The sequence below is a fragment of the Rhipicephalus sanguineus genome, chromosome 5 (assembly GCF_013339695.2).
Source record: "Rhipicephalus sanguineus isolate Rsan-2018 chromosome 5, BIME_Rsan_1.4, whole genome shotgun sequence".
Taxonomy (NCBI): domain Eukaryota; kingdom Metazoa; phylum Arthropoda; class Arachnida; order Ixodida; family Ixodidae; genus Rhipicephalus; species Rhipicephalus sanguineus.
This window is the reverse complement of record NC_051180.1, coordinates 51,136,915-51,155,578: the sequence shown is the minus strand read 5'-3', so window position 1 is coordinate 51,155,578 and position 18,664 is coordinate 51,136,915. Positions and strand designations below refer to the sequence as shown.

Sequence of the window (18,664 nt, the reverse complement as noted above, 5' to 3'; positions counted from 1 at the left end):
CAGCATACCGTGTTCATTTCATCGGGGCTCAAGTCGCTGAATTGGAGCCCAGCGTCGTGAGCCAATGTCTCGTTGTCAAGTTCTCCGTCCACATCCATTGCGGCGATTGCGGCAAGCTTCTATGGCTTCGATGGCCGTTGTTGCTGCTGCGGGTCCCGCTACTTTCGCTCCGATGCTACTAGTGTCGGTGGCCGCGCAGTAAAGACGGGCAACGTTGGGCACGGCAGCAGGAACGTATGAAAGTCGGATTTCAGGCGGGTGATTTGAAGTGCGCTGACGCGGTGCGGACCACTAAAACGTGATTTTATTTCAAAATAAGCACTTCCTTGGCATAAAAGTAGCACTAGAGGTTTCTGGACCGCTATTTCAACAATCAACGTCGACTTAATATTTGCCTTTAGTGTCTCTTTAAAGGGACACTAAAGAGAAACAATGAATCGTTTTAGATCGATAAATTGTGCTCTGAGAACTCTAATGTCGCTAATTTCGCCATCATAAGTTTATTAAAAGAGCGGAAAATCAAGTTCAAGGTTTCATTTTTAAATTTCGCGGCGAAATGTTTCCGCGTGACGTCACGAATTTCGTGTATTTATCGTATTTTGGCGCCATTGGCACAACAAAATTACCCCAAACTTGGTATGTTAAGTGTATGGCCCCCTCGAAGGACAATGAACTTCATTTTTACCGATTAGGAACTACGCAGCCCCTAGTAGGCGCCGTCAAAACATGTGACGTCACGGCGAATGGTGCGCAAACTTCAAGGTGGCGTCGCCTCCCACATTCTTGTTTTTGCGCGTTTTTCTCGCTTACTAAGCGCCTTCTCGCAGCAAGCGTGGTGTTTTTGGTATCGTGAAAGAGTACTTTACTATATGAGAAAACTCGTCTTGCTTTTTAGTGTCCCTTTAAGACCTGTCCACGCTCCACGCTGCATGCTGGGTCACGCAAAACGGAACGTTACCTCGTCCGCCACGCATATTCATGAGTCACGCAAAAATGTCAATGTCCAATGGCTACTTTTAGCTAATTTCAGTGCAGAATCGCCTGCCGCTTCAACCTTGTAATGTATCGTAGACGACAGATTAGTGTAGTTACCGTTCCTCCGTAGCTAATTCAGTCTTTCCGAATTTGTTGCAGATGACTGAGGTCCGTGTACTTAGATTTAGGTGCACGTTAAAGAACCCCAGGTGGTCTTAATTTCCGGAGCCCTCCACTAAGGCGTTTCTCATAACCATATCGTGGTTTCGGGACGTTAAACAATTGTTAATAAATTAAATTTTGTTGACTCTCGCACCGTCGAAGCGTGAATAGTATTCTCATACTGAATAACTAACTTTGTTTGTGTCACAGCAATACACTAACTTCGACGTAATATGCAAGAAGGTCTTAATCATGCACGTCTATAATCGAGGCAGGAGCTGAAGGTCAAGCAGTTCACATATATAGGCGACATGTTGCAGTGTTTCTGTGTTCATAGGTTATTTTTCGTTAGCCTTGTTCCCGCCTGACGGTCGATAACCATCTAGTCAATGCGTTCACGTAAATTGAATGACTCCGCGGCTGAGAAAAGGTTATTGTAGAAAGTGAGGCATAATTTTGTTTTCATTAGGTGCATGCATCATGTGGAAAATGCTCTTTGGAACTCTTGTGAGAGAATGAAATTTACTTTATCGCCCATAAAAAAAGGCGAGTTTGATAGAGGTCTTATCTTTCCGCCAAGAGAGTAAACTGAAACAGGCGCGAACCTTTGCGCTGTGCAGGGCGATAAGAAATTCGTGCATCCATGCATGAAAGCAATGGTAAGAAATAGCGTGAAATATAGAGCCTCTGATCCTTTGTCAGTGTCGAGCGCATCAGTTATCGGTACCGCCGTCCATCATTCCCCCACGGGATATGTCCTTTGCCCCCAAGCTGCAAAACAGCGTCGGCAACAAAGGCTTTCAGCACCGTCTCGTTCGCTGCAATACCCTTTGTTACAACCTGTTCCCCCAAAGGACAGAGGCCAACGCTCCGCCGCTCGATACACGTCCAAGGTCTAGGCGTATCAGCAGGCAAACCTCGAACAAGAACCACGCCCTTGCTAGTATTCGTCTTGTTTTTACTTTCTGAATCGATTTTAGTCTTTGGAGTATACTTACGCGTGCCTGCCACACAGGGTGGATAGCGGCGCAGGAAATTTGCACGAATCTAGGGAGTTGACAGACGAGGCACTTCTTTGTACCGTGAAACAACTTTATTGCGACGGTCGAGTTTTACGGCTGGTGCGCAGCGTCCAGCGCTTTTGGAGAATTAAGGGCGTAATTTTTCCTCCGAGGCGGACGCCGCCGCGAGCCGTTTAAATCCAGCCTTTATAAAGCGGAAGGGCAGGGGAGGGGAGGGGGGAGACGCGCGTCTGTGAAAAGTAAGAGGTGGCTGGCACACGCATTTTACGAGTCTTCCTCGAAGCAGCGAGCACCAAAGATTGAGCAGTGACCTTTTGGTAAGACGCACTTTCAGGGGACCCGCTGTGGAAGGGGACAGACTCCGTGCTTGGCGAACTTGATCTGGAAAGCTGCTGCGATGGCCTCTCGTGATAGAAAAGCCTTGTAGCACTCACATGCGGCGAGTGCTTAGGTAATGCGGCACCATTAAAGCAAGTAATCGGTAATTACGAGCACCCATAATGTGTGGTGGGTATAAACCTTCAGCTAGTTCCCAGCGATTATCATCGATTTATTTTATTTATTGATTAGAGACCAAGAACCGCGGCGGGGCACTAAATGAGGAACCAGTGGTTATGTGACAGTAGAAAGCACTAATGAAAATGAATGATTTTCGATAGCAGCTCTTTAGTGTCAGTGATTCGCCGTCACAGGGGCCGTGCTGAGTAGATCAATTATGTAACATTCATCATTGCTACAAAGTTGTAAAGGATTCGTGTTGAAAATGTTTTGATGGGCATGCAGTGTGTAACCCACTCCTGCAATAGTCCAGTTGGGCTGCAGTGTGTATGTATAAATAAATACATAAATAAATAAATAAATAAATAAATAAAGAACGAAAGAAAGAAAGAAAGAAAGAAAGAAAGAGAGAAAGAAAGAAAGAAAGAAAGAAAGAAAGAAAGAAAGAAAGAAAGAAAGAAAGAAAGAAAGAAAGAAAGAAAGAAAGAAAGAAAGAAAGAAAGAAAGAAAGAAAGGTTTCACCGCAAGGCGAAGCAATGAATGCGATAGTAACAAATTGTAGTGTTATACGAAGTGAGGATGGCAGCTAACTGTTTTGTATTTGATCTCGCGTAACTACAAAACGAATGCTGGTGTAAGAAAATACGGCCGCTCCAGGGAGAGATGCTGTCCGCAAAGTCACTTCGTGTTGAGAGCGCAGCATGTAGAAGGGTACACGAGCCGCCCCCGCTGTGATGGCTGTCGAGGTAGCGCGCGCGCCAGCGATCCCGACCGCGTCCTTAGATTCAAAGTTCAAAGTTGCTACTCGCGCGACAACACCCCCCCCCCCTCCGCTCTCCGAGCGAATGCACCCTCCGAGCGACGGAGAGTGCATGCGTCTTTTTATGCTCGTTAAAGACAGGCGGGGTGTTTCCTGTCTGCTTCGACGGCAGGCCTCCCGAGCTGGGTGATGTTATCGGATGCACCTTCCGAGCGACGGAAATGGGCCGGCTCATTTGATCTCTGCTTCGGCCGCGTCGTCGCCCCCATTCGCGCGCTTTTACCCGCGGTTTAACATAAGATGCGCGGGGGGATCTTATCAATTTGGACTTCATACGGGAGGGACATGACGGCGACAACAACGGCGACGGCAAAAACGCGTCGAGACTGTCCATATAATTGCTATTGCAATAATACAAGCGAAATTCTGGATTCTGCTGTTTGTTAAAAGGAGTGGTGAAGGCTGTCGAATGACACGCTGAAAATAAACAGCGTTTAAATGGCAGAGGCGCGGAATGCGGTCCGCCGGCAGGATGCATCGGATATCTCCTGGAAGAACTGTGAAACTATAAAGGCAAATACATTATGATAGAATTAAAGCTGCAGTTACGAAGGATCAATCTAGCCGCGTGATTTCGTACTGATTCAGATGTGCTTGTTTCCTTAGCCTGATGCGGATAAAAAGCAGCTCTAACGTACTTTCTGATTTTCAGCGTATGAAATACATGTAGGCGAGGAGCTGAACAGAACGGTGTGCTAAGGCTATAGAGCAAGTATGCAAATACATTGTCAGCAGAATTTGTTATTTCAGTTACGTGAATAGGGTCCATCATCAATAGAAGTATGTTTGGTTTTGCGCAAGGGTTCGTAGCTGGGCTTTATGTTCACGATGACAAAACAGCGCAAGCGGCGGGAGCAGTGAAACGGGCAGGACAGTGCGAGCTCTCTTTTTAACAGCGAAGCTATTGTCGCTCGGCGTAATTTCTCCGGCGTTGCAAAAACCACTTCGGTTTGCCTAGCAACCAGCGACGCCACAGCTGGTGCAGCACCCAACGTTGGTTCTAAAAACATTGGCAGCACCTGCTCGGCGATACATTGCCGCGCATGCGCCGCGCACCACAGCGCCATGTCGCGCTTAGCTCCGCCCACCTCCCTATAGAATGCGCGCACCCGTTTCTACTCCGCGTGACCTGCTCCGACTCCAACTAGCGACCTTGGCGCTGTGCCCCCAGCTGTTGTCGAGCGCTACTGTGCGCGCGTTCCGTTTTATAGGAAGAGCGGGAAGAGCCTGTGCCCTGGCGGCGGCACACCAGTTCTACCAAAGGGCGGCCGAGGAACGTTCGCACTGCCGAGGAGGAAGCCACTTACCGAGCAGCGTGCGAGCTGCCGAACGAGAACGACAGAGTAGATGGCGAATGAATCCAGCACGGTTAGCAGAGGGAAACGCTTCGAAGAGGCGACGACGAGTCGAAGACTCCTAATATGCCCAGCGAGAGAGAGTCAGAGATCGGGACAGAAAGCGACGACTGTGGAAAGATCCCAACGATAGGAAAGCCGAACGCGAAAGACGACGCGCCCGAGCTTAAGTAGGAGACGGAAACGTTCGTTTCCAGAGTGAGTTCCTCCTTTGGAGCGGACTCGAATGAACAAGTAACAACCTAGCAGTAACCTATAGTATCAACGACGCAAGAATTCAGAATCGTCTAGCTTCGCTGTGCTTCAAACCTTGCGTGCCTTAGCGAAAGCTTCGCCATTTTTTTTCACTTGTCTCTTTTATTGTCTGCGCTATTTCGCTATAACGTCTACATTTACCAGTACATCTTTCAGGATTTTGCACATAGTTGTAATTAGACCTTCAAAAGGACTTGTTAAGGAGCTAATGAGTGAACATAGGGCGTGCTTTAACACTGCGGAAAAAAAAGGCGTGGCACAAATGAAAGGCTCCTTGCCCTTGTCTGCTCTTTCATTTGGCGCATAGCTGTTTATCTTTATCTTTTTTTCAATCTTAACTTGCGTCAAGCTTTCAAAAGATTTCGCAAAAGCCGCGGTTAGCCGCCACAATGTGAAGCACAGCATTAAAAAAGGACGTACGGTAAAGCCTCTGATTCTGCGATAGTATTAACTTTTCTGATACATGTCCCCGTCATCAGCTAGGCAGAATTCAGATGCGTATGCAAATGAGTCTAATAGAGTATTACGCAGGATATCACAACGCATCTTCGTGGGAGGTATGGTAGTAAAATAGTTTAAACTTATTGATTCATACCTCTAGAAACTTGGATGTACGCGCACTAGAAACGCCTCCCGGCAGTTTATTTTCAGGAAATAAGCTTCTGCATTTACATGTGGTTTAGTATTTCAATCGTCCGAAATTCTACAAGATGGAAACCACGACATTTTGAATGATTTTCATTTGAAATGCCACGACTGCGAATGAAAATTACTCCAAATGATTTTTAGGAAGGTACTAATGATGATTAGAAAGGTATCTGATAATTTCCATCCGATTTACTATCTTTATCATGCTTCTAGTTCTATCACAAATTGAGCTAATTCGTTTGCAGTGATGTGTTGCACTATTTTCTGGTCACTATGCGTCCAAACTTTTTTTTCTGATGATGGTGGGATCATATTCAAACAATGTTGCTTCGCCAAAAGCCAAATATGGCGAGTGCTATATTTCCTGCAGACCAGAAGAAGGATCGCTGCATCTTCTTCAGCGTCCTAAAGGGGTACTGACACAAACTTTCGCGGCCGGGATAGCCTGCGGGGTCGATTCCCGTGAACATGCGTGTATCATCTGCAAAATATCAACAGCGAATACAGCTGGGAAGGTATTTTAAATGAATTTTGAAGTTTGCGTGAGCGATCGACACCCTCGCGCTCTTGACATTCTCAAAGAGGACCCTCGGTGACCCCCTACTTTTCTCACGTGACCACACTGCAGCAAGTTATGATGACGTCATAGCCCCTTTTTTTTTTGTTTTGCCGCGTTCGCACCAGCACCCTACTTCTCGGCGGCTGCTCGCGAACCGCGAGGAAGTGCGTCACAGTTCTGTGTGCTCACGTGCGGAGCGCTGCACCCGCTACGTGGTGATAGTTGCACCCGGAGACTTGTCGTTATTGAAACGGAAACTGACACTTGTCGGTAATGAGGAGCCTGTAATTAATTATCCGTCGCGCGTTGCAGCAAACGATGCGCCGTGTTATCACTAAGAGGCCCCCAGCAACGCATTGCAGCAAAAAAAGAAAAAACGCGAGGCCACAATTTTTGTGTCAGTACCCCTTTATAACATGAGCATGTAGCGCTGCCGTGTTTTTGTATTTTACGTCGGAACAGTTCACAGCCAAAGCCTGTATTTTCAGCAGCGGAGCTGTTTAAACCGAATATTGGTCCGTGACCGGTGAACAGAAATGATCATCACCATTAACCGGTACGCGCTTTCTTCGTCCTCTGCTTCATCCTTGTTTTCTTCTTCTGCTTCGCTCTCAGAACATGTGGCCGACTTGTCCAGCGTGGGATGCAATAACACTGATGGGCGAGAGAACGAGTACAGATAGGGGGAAAGAAATAAAGAAAGAAAGAAAGAAAGAAAGAAAGAAAGAAGAAAGAAAGAAAGAAAGAAAGAAAGAAAGAAAGAAAGAAAGATCGCCTTCGGATCGTCGTACCGACGATCCGAAGGCGAGCGTCCTAACCACTCGGCTATAGCAGAGTATAGCATAGCTTTGTATAGTATAGTATAGTATAGTATAGTATAGTATAGTATAGTATAGTATAGCAAGAAGGTGGGAAAGGGAAGGAGGGTGAGGCGGAGGAGCAGAAGAGTGAAACATAGCATAGAAAGAATGAGAAATAGAGAAAAAGATAAAAAGAAATGCAGAAAGAGAAAGAAAGATAGTCAAAGAAAGAAAGAGAAAAAAGATAGGAAAAAAGAGGAAGCAAGCAAGATATAGAGAGAGTGCGTAAGACAAACATAGGCAAGAAAGAGAAAGAAAGATAGAAAGAGCGATAAATAGAAAGAAACGAATAGATAAAAAGAGAGAAATAAATAAATAGAAATAAACGGACAAAAAAGGCAGCAAAAACAAAGAATTAAAAGAGAAAAAGAAAGAAGGAGGGGAAGAAAGAAAGAGAAGACTAAAGAGAAACAAAGAAGGTCACCCGGCTCCGCACTTCCTTCAGGCTTGGCGCCGCTAGCGATAAGCTGCCTTAATCTTTTTTGAACAGATTACCCCAGGTGCCGTAGCGGTGTCGCACGTTTTATTAACTGGAGGTTTGTTTTATTGTCCCGAATCCTGTGCCAGCAAAATCGTTAAGTGGCATCTGGGTTTGCCTTGCACCGCATTCTGCTGTACCCCCACCCCCTACTTTGTTTTCTTTTATGCCTCTTCTATGGAAATATTTGTAGCGACATAGTTCGGAATAGGGCATTTTCTGGCCACGTGCACTTCAAATGACTCTATGGACACAACAACCGTGGTCCCTTTTGTGGGAGCGCAAAAAAACATGGCTGATCCCTCTGTCATGGGAATCGGTATAACACGAAAGTGAAACGTGTCTTCACAGATGTAGTTGAGCGCTTGTTGGGTATTCTTTCGCCCCAAGGGCGAAGGAATGAATGCTATAGCAACAAATTGTAATGTCACGCGAAGAGCGGCAAGCAGCTCGAAACTTGCAACGCCCAAGCAGAAAGGACGCATGGAACGAACGTACACAGGATGAGCGCGAACTGTCACGTTGTAAGTTATTTCTTTTTGAGCGCGCTCCTTTCGAAAAAGCGGCCGCTGCAGTGAGGGAATTCACCCTCGTGCTGTCAGCGCAAACTTGCGATGAGAGCACAAGACGTACAAACCACCGCCATCACGAGATAAGCGCCCGCACGAGCGACCACGCCCTGTAGAGGCGCGCACTCATCGCGACGCGTGGGGCGGCGATCTTTAAAGCGCGCTCTTCGAGCCCTTCCACCGATCGCGCTAGTGATGACGAAAACACGCTGATGTACCACCGATCTCTGAGTACCGCCGCCGGCAAATGGTGTGTATAAATAGCTCGCCGTTAGCATGGCGAAGAACGTGCCGCCTGTGGCCTAATCGTTTCACGCCGCGAGCCTCGGTGAGAGGGGTCGTAAGTTCGACTCCGAGTGTTTTTCTTTCTAGTTTTTTTTTACCATCTGTAAGTCTTAATATTTTACAACGCCATATCCGTGTCGGAAATACGTCACTGTAGTCATGGTGGACCCCGGCATAAAACATTTTCAAGTTAAAAAGCAGATTGTTCCATTTAAATCGGAAGTAACAAACGTCGTTCGTTGCTTTTGTCGTTTTAGCGCTAGCAGAATATCCATAAATTTTGCCACGAACACAATCTACAATTCATTTAATCGCGAGGGACGCGCAATTAGGTCCCTAGCGATCACAACAAGAGGATTAAACTGCTCTTGTGAAAAAAGTAGTCAGTAAGAGCGCTTGAGAACCATTAACCGATTTCCTGGGTATACAAGGGAAGTTCGCTTCCGTTAATCCAAGAAGGCGCGAAATAGGTACACAGTAACACTGCGGGTCTAATCGCCTTCCGTCCTCATCGAGTTTGGCCGGTAAGCCCCCCCCCCCCTTTTTTTTTCTTTAACGCGCGAAAAGCCGATAGCATCGCCCAGGCTGTGACGGGCATGGTATCGAACCACATTACGACAACAAATGGGCCAAGCGAAAACAGGAAGCCACGCGCACAAGGCTGCGCCTATTTTCGTGCAGTGAAACAGGCTGTCGGTTTTCGGATTGGACGAAGAAGAAGAAGAAGCGGGCAATCAGGCGGAGCTGTATAGGGCGTTGTTAGCGGTTGCGGCAGTGCAGATCGATGCAAGCTCGTAGGCCCGCTTGCTCGTTACCCGCCAAATACATTGGAGCTAGCTGCCTGATTGTACCCACCCAATATACGGCTTTATATTTCTTCCACTCGTTTATTGCTCTCTCCTGGCCTTGAAAGGCGGAAGCCACGTTTCCGAGGAGCTTATAGCTCTTCACGGGACACGTGTCGAAGCCGCGAGTCTCGGAATACGTTTTTGCGGTGTTAAACGAACGTTCCCGTCACTGTTTAACAATTCTTGAATGCCTCTAACGAGGATGATTTAGCGGCCACGCCGGCCCTTTCACACATAAATGAGTAAAGACAGTTTTCCGGGGGAGGAGAAACGTATATAGCCTTGAGCCAGCGCGCCGCTCGGCCCTCCTCGTCACACTGGTATATACTGATTGCCTTGTGTGCCAGTGGGAACTTGCGCGGCAGTTTTAACTGTGCGACTTAGAGTACATGCACTGTGTGTTGGATGTTCCTCGCGAACCGCATGAACGATGATCGGCCTCACACGCAGTCGCGCATACTAGCGAAATGTGCCAGTAAATAGGTGGCGCTGCGATCGCGAGCTTGCAGTGCTCACAGGGAAATAGCCTATAGCGGCTTCTTGGAAGGGATGATGAGTTCTTTTTGTTTATTTTATTTATCTTGCCGCCACTTGCGAATTACGCTGCTCGTAGCAAAGGGTATGCTCTTCTTGCGCATAAGGAAGTGCACGAGATGCTCGATAGAGCTTCAATCTGCATTGACATAGGGATACTGAGCTTGAAGAGCCCGCAGCTTGTTTTGGCAGCCACATTTTGTTCGCTTAGTTACAATCGGAGATTCAGGGAACAAGTACGAATGGTTGTGTGGATAATGTTCATGAGATTTCTTATCACGACGCTTGGTGCACAACGACAGGAAAATATTTAACGCTACAGTATAAAGACCATTTTTAAGGTACTACAGAAGTTATTGAAACGTTAATTAGCTTGAAATAAAGAATGGCGTATTTCTGTTGCGCGGCCTAGTCTGATCAACATTATGTAACGTTTCACCTAATTCGGCAAGCTTTAAACACCACGCGGCGCTATTATAATCGACATATACATAGGAGAAGCCACGAGATACTGTTTAAAATGAAACTTTAGTTTGATTATTTTACGCAATGTTGAAGTGTGAATGGTACTTCCAAGCACGATGCGAGCATATCGCAGACATCGTGAATATTTTGCTCGCACTGAGATATTGAACGTTTTGTAATGTATGCGTGCATGATGATAATAGAACACAGCAAGGCCTACTAACTACGACAGCAGGTTGCTGCGATAAATTCAGGAGAATTAAGGTGTATGCGTACACTATGTGGGCTCGATAATTGGCGTATTTCTCCTTTACTTTCTGGTCCTGGCTGCAGAAACTTTCTCAAGGGCATTTATTATGACCTTGCTAACACCGTACAAAAAACTACCACATATACGACATATAAACTACCACATATACCACATATAAAAAACTACCACATATACATACGACACTGGCGGCCTTCAAGCAAGCCTCTTTCGTACTCCCTTTCCTCCCCTCCCCTCTCCCTCGTTCAGTTCTCATTGCTTCTGTCATCGTTGTCGCAGAAGAGAGCAGTTACCCTGGTCACGTTCGAGTGGGACCATCAAAGGCGGCTTAATCAGGACAGGCCTTGAATCGCGAAGCTGGACACGTGGCGAATGCAGAAATGCCTGCGAAGCTTGCTTAATATTAAGCATACTTACACGAGGCCAGCTCAATGCTGCAGACCTGTCGGTCCAGGGGGTACTTCTCCATGTTCATCATACACGAGAACGTCAGCTTTAGCCTGAAAATGAAAGCAATAAACACGTTACACGTCAGAACAAAGCGCAGCGTTATCGGTCCACCTTTTCTGCGAGATGAAAAATTGCCACTGCCGAACATGAAGACTGGCAGGGCTCTTACGACTTAACAAAAACACGTACAGGAAATACTCTTGTATAAGGAATTCATGAGAAAATATTGTACGGGGAGAATAAGCGCACCATAAGCCTAAGGATAGCTTGAGGTTAGGCCTCATTCGCGGAATTGGGGTACGTGCTCGGACATAGCAAAAGGACAAATGTCGTCGAAGTTCTAAGCAAGAAGAAGCAAGTACGAAAGAAGGGGCAAGGAGAAGATGTGAGGAAAGAGGAACATGAACGCTGTCTTGATACCCAAAGCCAATTTTCCTGCCAACGCCCTAGAGCTGCCTAATAATATACACGACACATGACATTCACGACACGTTTTCCTCAGAGCTGCTTTCAAGACAGTTCAGTTTGTGCCAAGACCATGGCTGTTCCAGAAAACCACGCTAGAAAACATGCAAAACACAGGTGTTGCAAGCCGCTGCTGCAGCGCTCCAGGGATAAAAAAAAAGGTGCCGCTGACGCGGTAGTTTTTGTTTTCATATAAGGATCAATGTCGGGAGCAAAGCGTCTGACACCGCAACGCGTAAATCCTCTATATATGTGACAGCGTTTTGTCTTGTTCTTTTTTTATATTATTTGCTTATATTGTGAGGTTGAGAGCTCGCAGGGCAGTTATTAAGCGACTGTAAGACATACTACACAAAAAAAAAGAAATCAAAGGTACTTTCGCGGGAGCTGACGCGGCAGAACTGGCGTGTGTTAGCGCACGAATTTTAATAAGCTCTCTAAGCGATGCGTGCGAATGCAGGAAACAACATAAAAGGCGTCAAAGCAAATCTTTTAGAGAGCTTCTTTCAAGGGGGGGGGGGTTCAATAGGAACATGAAAACTATGTGGATCACCGAAAGCGCCTTGCTGCTCCCGCTCTTTAAAAGGGAGCACAATAAGATATTAAATCTTCATACAGGCAGCGGTTCACTGGCTAATTTCGCAGAGCCCGAAGCGTTATCATTTCTCTTTTTCGTCCATTAAAATGGCAGTCTTGACTTCGCAGGTATTTTGGTTCCTTATTAATCCTCTTTGTAAGAAGATGTACGCTATGGTTGTACAGTGTGTACTTGTAGTCATTGGGACACTGTGATTATATGCCAAAATTGACTATTTCTAAGCTGCGTTGCTGCTGTATGAGAAATTGGTAGTGTTCTAGGAAATTAGGTAGATATAATCACTACAAGAGGCCATAATACTAAACCGTCATCTCAAAGGTTTCGTGTATGAGAAAATGTCATTAAAAAAATTACACCATCTCCCACTAAAGGAAACCATGTGGAGATGCGAATCAGCGCTGGGTGTTCACTTGTGTTTCCACTGTTGTTCCATTTGCATATTTCCGTGTATGTTTCACTTGTGTGGAGTTGTGTACCGCCTATGTTACCCTCCCCAGCTCGATGGTTCCGTGGCGCTTCGGCTTCGCGTTGCCTCGCGGCTTCGAGATTCGCTTGCCGGCGTCGCCGTTTACATTCAGCTTCGCGAGCGTCCATAGCGCCGTTGCGAAGGAGAGTGCAACGCTTGCCGGCGTTGCCGTTTGCGTTCAGCTTCGCAAGCGTCCATAAAGCCGTTGCGAAGGAGAGCGCAACGGGAGTGAGCGCACGCCCCCTTATCTACGAGCGCACAGTTGCGGTGGAGAGAGAGAAACGGGAGAAGAGAAACGTAGCGGAGGCAGCGCTCACGCCATTTCCTCCACCCCACATCCTCCCACCTTCTCGCGCTCACACGAGGAGAGGAGGGAGAGTTGGCGCATGCGCAGTGGGGAGCGGACGCGTGAGGGCGGGACGGACACAGCCCCGAGCCTAAGCTGCTTCGCATCTAAAATTTAAAATGTAATATTTAAAATGGAATCTAAAATGTAATACAATATTTGCTGACAACCTAAGAATACAGACATACTCCGCCCCAGAACTATGGCGCGCCTGCCATTCATCTATGCAAGAGAGCCGTGCTATGTGGTTTCCGTTGCAACCATAAGTACTTTTTAGCTGCTAATGCATATAGTACGCATATTAATCATTAAAAAGTCCGTCGTCCCTACTTAAAACGTTTGGTTTGTTTCGTCCCAGTGATATCCGAATTTTGCTGAAATTTGCCAGGGAGTTCTAGTTTTCAATCAAAAACCAGCGACACGAACACGAACCTGTGTGGGAAAGTGAGGTGCCTGAAACACGCGAAAGTTCCTTGACACCACGGAAATGGGCAAATGCAACTGGATGGGTCATCGATCCCAATTCTCTTTGCGTGGGACAGCAATGGCTAGGGGCAGAGCTTACATTTATTCTTAGGCTGTCGCCAACTATATGTTTTGCAACAAGCATGTTCTCCTAAGAATACTTGGTTTTGCACTTGACAAAGTACCGCTTAATCTGCATCAGGTAGAAACCGACCTACTACCAACCATATGACCGTCAACGTCTTCTTTCACGCGGTATCGAAGTGTTCCGGTACACTTCACCTATTGTAGGTCTTTTTGTGTACTTTTTTTCGTACCGTAGGATACGCAAGCACGAACACGCCACTACTTCCATTGGTGATGATATCTTGCATTATTTTCCAACGCTTCACTATGTATAGATCGGTAGGTTATTACAAAAAAAAAAAGAAACAGCTTGACTGAAATCTGGGTTGCATTCGCACTTCTTGCAACCAAACCCTGGGATGCCAGCATCCGCATTTTATTTGACATGTCTTCCTTCCCGTAACCACTCTGAAGCGGTAAGTACAACGTTTATACCTCAAGCAAGGAGATACGAGAATGGCTCAAGGCGGGAACACGACATATCGCTTGACAGCAGATCGGGACTGTGGCCATATGTTGTGCTGCAGAACAGTGTGAATGCAGTCGGGGTGCTGAGTGCGCATGTATCCTCCCTAGGAACGGCAATAAAAAAAAGCGCGACATCGTGGAAAGTTTCGCGATCGATAACGGGGGCGATGTTTGCGTGAGTGCTCCTATGACAGTAAGAATAAAAAATACTGCAGAAAAAGACAAGTATACCCAAAATGAAATAAATAAAATGCGACAGTGCTAGACAAAGACGAGCGTGTTGTCCGTCTTCGCTCGAAGCGCAACACTACACACGGGGACAGCAAGGAACAAAGACACTGCACAAGCGCTTGTTTATTAAGTGTTGTCCGTGTTGTTTCTGCGTGTTTGTCTAGTAGTTGCGCATTTTATTTCCCACAGTATTATGAACCATCTTGCCCAGCAACAAGTTTTATTGTCAAATTGCTTTGTGCAAGAAGGAACACGAAAATAGGAAAACAAATTTTTTTCCACTTTGTTTTTCTTTGCCCTATCATAAATACATGCGCAGACGTTTTCACGCATCGTCTTATCGATAATTGCTGAAAAGAAAATCTGATTAGTTAAGTGAGCAAAATTAAGAGCATGCCGGTGTCACACTGCTGCTGCAGTCAGCGCTGGCATATTAGACTACTTGAAATGGAAAATAAGATAAAGATAGACGTGAAATCGGTAGTGCAAGACACTTTATTATTTTATTTGTTTTTACTGCGATAGTTATAGATTTGGCCAGTCTAAGGCTACCTGCTAATAACGCGGCAATAGGGGCTAGTTGGTACGTCTTCATGCTTGTGATGCGCTGCAGGTGGACACGGACCAGAAAAAAACGAGGAAACGAGGGTGTTGCGCATCACCCTGTGTTGTTTCCTCGTTTTTTTTTTCTGATCCGTGTCCACCTGCAGCGATTCACAAGCATAGATCACTAAGGCTACCTTTTGTCAATTCCACCAAAGCCCGAATACAATTCCAAAACTGGAAAAAATTGGGAAAGCTTCTTCACCTCTCATTCATGAAATATAGAGCATAATAACGCAAAAACGCAGACATGTTTCAGCAAAAAGAACTTGAGTGTCTTAAGTAGGCTTTAGAATAACTGCATACGTGGAGATTATAAAACAAAGGTAAGACACAAACCTTTGATTTCGGCGTTTCTTTAATCTTAACGCCCTGAAATAATAGCACGACTGACATTTTGGCCATTTAGTCAAGCTTCATTCTTAGTAACAGCGTGCGTTTGGCAGGGAGCAGCGAATCTATCAAGCGATGGGAGAAACCGTGACCTTACAGTTCAGGTATTTATTGAATAAAAATATTTAGGACAAAAAAGAAACGGCCACGTAAACACGTGAATCACGTGAATACTTGAACACGTTAGGCGCGCATAAGTTATTTCTGAGCGCCTAAACGTGTTTTCCGAGTTGTACGTGCACCGAGTGGCCCCTAAGAGCCCTAACATCTCCCATTTTATCGTTTCATCATAAACAAAGATAGCGCAGCTTGCGCTAAGTACTGCAAGGCTGGGTCCCAGATGAGCTGCTGGGCACCTAGCTGGTCCTGGCTTGGCTAGGCTTTTGCCCTCTCACCGGTCTCTTTCCCACCAGTTGCTATACTCTACTATACGTGGCTATGCTTGCTCTCTCCTATAGCGCGTCGGTGCCACAGAAATCGAGCAGATCCCACTGCTCACCATACCGGTCCACCAGAAATTATGGGAACACACGGACGGCAAACACCGATTAGGGGTCGCATTTTTCAGCTTGTCTTGCTAACCGCCTGTACTGAGTGCTTGGGCGAGGATTGAGCGCGTGCCGGTTCATGACGATGATAATTTCCTATCTACGACACACGGCAAACCTCGACCGTAACAGCTCTGCTGTAAAACAAACGAAAACTCGCCAAAACACCGGTGCCACTTGCACCCATATCCATAGATCCACAAGGCTGTTCTTTGATAATATTATTTTTTTTATTTCAATAAATGCCTCATTTCAGAGTTCAGCGTTTGTAATGATGTTCCTTTGGTTTTCCTGTACTTGTATCGCGCGCGTTGGTACTTAAATTATAAGTTGGAGATGTCAGAATAAGTTTGCCATGTACCGTTCGCTGGGCTGCGTGGGGTTGCTCAGTACGAGAAAACTATACCAGAATTTGCGTCTAGTTTTACCTCAACATGTAGAGTATGTCGCCAGTAGGGTATATCCTCAAGAGAACGTTGGGAACAGTGACGAACTGGAACTCTCCATGCTTGGCGTTTGGAAAGTAGACGTCCGGTTTCCACACCTTCTTGAGGAGGTTCGGGTCGTTCAAGTCTAGGGAACGGGTCAAGTTGGCGTTTTTCATCCGCAAGTCCGTCCACGTCTGACGTAGATACAGGTCTACGTCGTAGTCCTGCATGCAAGTGTAGTAGTCAGTTCAGTTTCAGTTTATTTTACTAGTATTCAGTAGACGAAAAATATACATCTTATTTCGAAAGTTTGCCCAACGGCATAAAATATTGAATATATACATACGACGGTTTTAAAGGAAAGGCCTGAAAAGGGAGCTGTAGTCAGCAGTAACAAAACGTATATAAAAAACTGAAGAGCAGCAACAAAAATGCAATGCAGTTCAGTGTTAAAGTACAAAAGCAGCATAAGGGTAAATTCACCCATATGTCAATATGATAAAACAAAAACTACGTGTGTATGGTTGGTTGCGCATGCAATAAAGCTTGAGCCCTTCTCTAAATGTAACACACAGACGAATGTTTGTGAAAAAATTATTAACAGCAAATTCAAGAGCTTATCTTTGCTATGGTCGTTGCTTAAGGAGATCTGTTTCATATAACCGAGGGCCCTTAACATGAAGGTCAATACATCGTTCAGGCCTTGTTTCGAGTTTGTTCCCTCGATGAACTCTCTTTATGATTACGATCACATGCTCGTGATGAGACAGATTCATCACCAGCGTGTCTACACCCACTGCAGGGCAAAGGCCTCTCCCATGTTCCGCCAATCAAGCCGGTCCTGTGCTTTCTGCTGCCACGTTATACTACAAACTTCTTAATCTCATCTACCCACCTCATTTTCTGTCTCCCCCTCACGCGTTTGCCATCTCTTGGAATCCAGTCAGTTACCCTTACTGACCACCGGTTACCCTGCCGACGCGCTATGTGCCCGGCCCATATCCATTTCTTCTTCTTGATTTCAACTATGATATCCTTAACCCCCGTTTGTTCCCTGACCCACTCTACTCTCTTCCTGTCTCTTAAGGTTATACCTGTCATTTTCCTTTCCATCGCTCGTTGCGTCGTCCTCAATTTAAGTTGAAGCCTCTTTGTAAGTCTCTAGGTTTCTGCTCCGTAGGTAAATACCGGTAAGATGCAGCTGTTATATACCTTCCTCTTGAGGGATAGTGGTAGACTACCATTCATGATTTGATAATGCTTGCCGAATGAGCCCCATCCCATCCGTATTCTTTAAGTTATTTCACTCTCATGGTTCGGGTCCGCGGTTACTACCTGTCCTAAGTAAACGTACTCCTTTACAACTTCCAGTGTCTCGCCACCTATCGCAAAGCGCTGTTCTCCGCCAAGCTTGTTCCACATTACTTTAGTTTTATGCATATTAAGTCTCAGACCTACTCTTCTACTTTCCGTATCCAGTTGAGTAATCATGAGCTGTAATTCGTCTCCCGCGTTACTCATCAATGCAATGTCATCAGCGAATCGCAGGTTACTGGTATACTCTCCATTAACTCTTATCCCTAATTCTTCCCAATCTAGGGCCCTGAAAACCTCCTGTAAACACGCGGTGAATAGCATTGGGGAGATCGTGTCTCCCTGCCGTACGCCCTTCTTTATTGGGACAGATTACGACGCTTTAAATTCCCTGTTTTCCGTCTCCCTCTTTTTTATTCTTTTTCCTCCATGATGCAATGTTCTTGAAGTTTTTCCAAATATGAGAATCGTTGTGCTTGGTGGTGAAGAGGATGAGAATGCGACGAGAGCTGAATGGTAAGAAAACTCAACAAATTACAAGAAAATAGTAGCTGTCTTTATTTTTATTCAGTAGCTGCGATATCTGCACTATTCGTCGTCCCTTAATCACACGGCGTAAAAGTTAAGAGAAACAAAGAAGATAAGTGCTAAATCCAAGCCCGTTGCTTCAATTTGGAGAATTTCTGTAACTTAACATTTAAATTATATATATATATATATATATATATATATATATATATGGGATTTTACGTATCCAAACCATTTTATGATTATTAGGCACGCCGTAACGGAGGGCTCCAGTAACTTCGGCAATCTAGTGCACAGTACACGGGCCCCTAACATTCGCCTCCATCGAAATGTGACTGCCGCGGCCGGGATCGAACCCGCGACTTTCGCGGTAGCAGCCGAGCATTATAACCACACTACCAACGAGGCGTACAACGTTTGAATGATAAAAATTTGAGCAATATTTTTATGACGCACATGCTTTGGGACACTGATACATTGCAATGCATGAATGGGGTAATATGACACCGTATCAAGTATGTTTATATATTAACTCATGTGCTTGGCAGGGCCTGACTAATAGAAGCTGCTTTAATAATATCCTGAAGTACCCAGCGTCTTGCAGGATGTCCTTAAAAAGTCTTTTCTTTTACAT

At 45.7% G+C, this 18,664-nt stretch overlaps 1 protein-coding gene across 1 annotated transcript in view; it reads right to left on the bottom strand.

The window, feature by feature from the left end:
• The window catches only part of LOC119393622 (glycine receptor subunit alphaZ1), a 231,411-nt gene that overhangs the window by 28,049 nt on the left and 184,698 nt on the right, over nucleotides 1-18,664 (bottom strand). The window contains exons 4-5 of the mRNA XM_037660731.1: nucleotides 16,189-16,412; nucleotides 11,019-11,101 (exon numbers count right to left, since the gene is read on the bottom strand). Of these exons, the coding sequence (XP_037516659.1) occupies nucleotides 11,019-11,101; nucleotides 16,189-16,412 (307 nt within the window). The remainder of the gene's footprint in view (nucleotides 1-11,018; nucleotides 11,102-16,188; nucleotides 16,413-18,664) is intronic.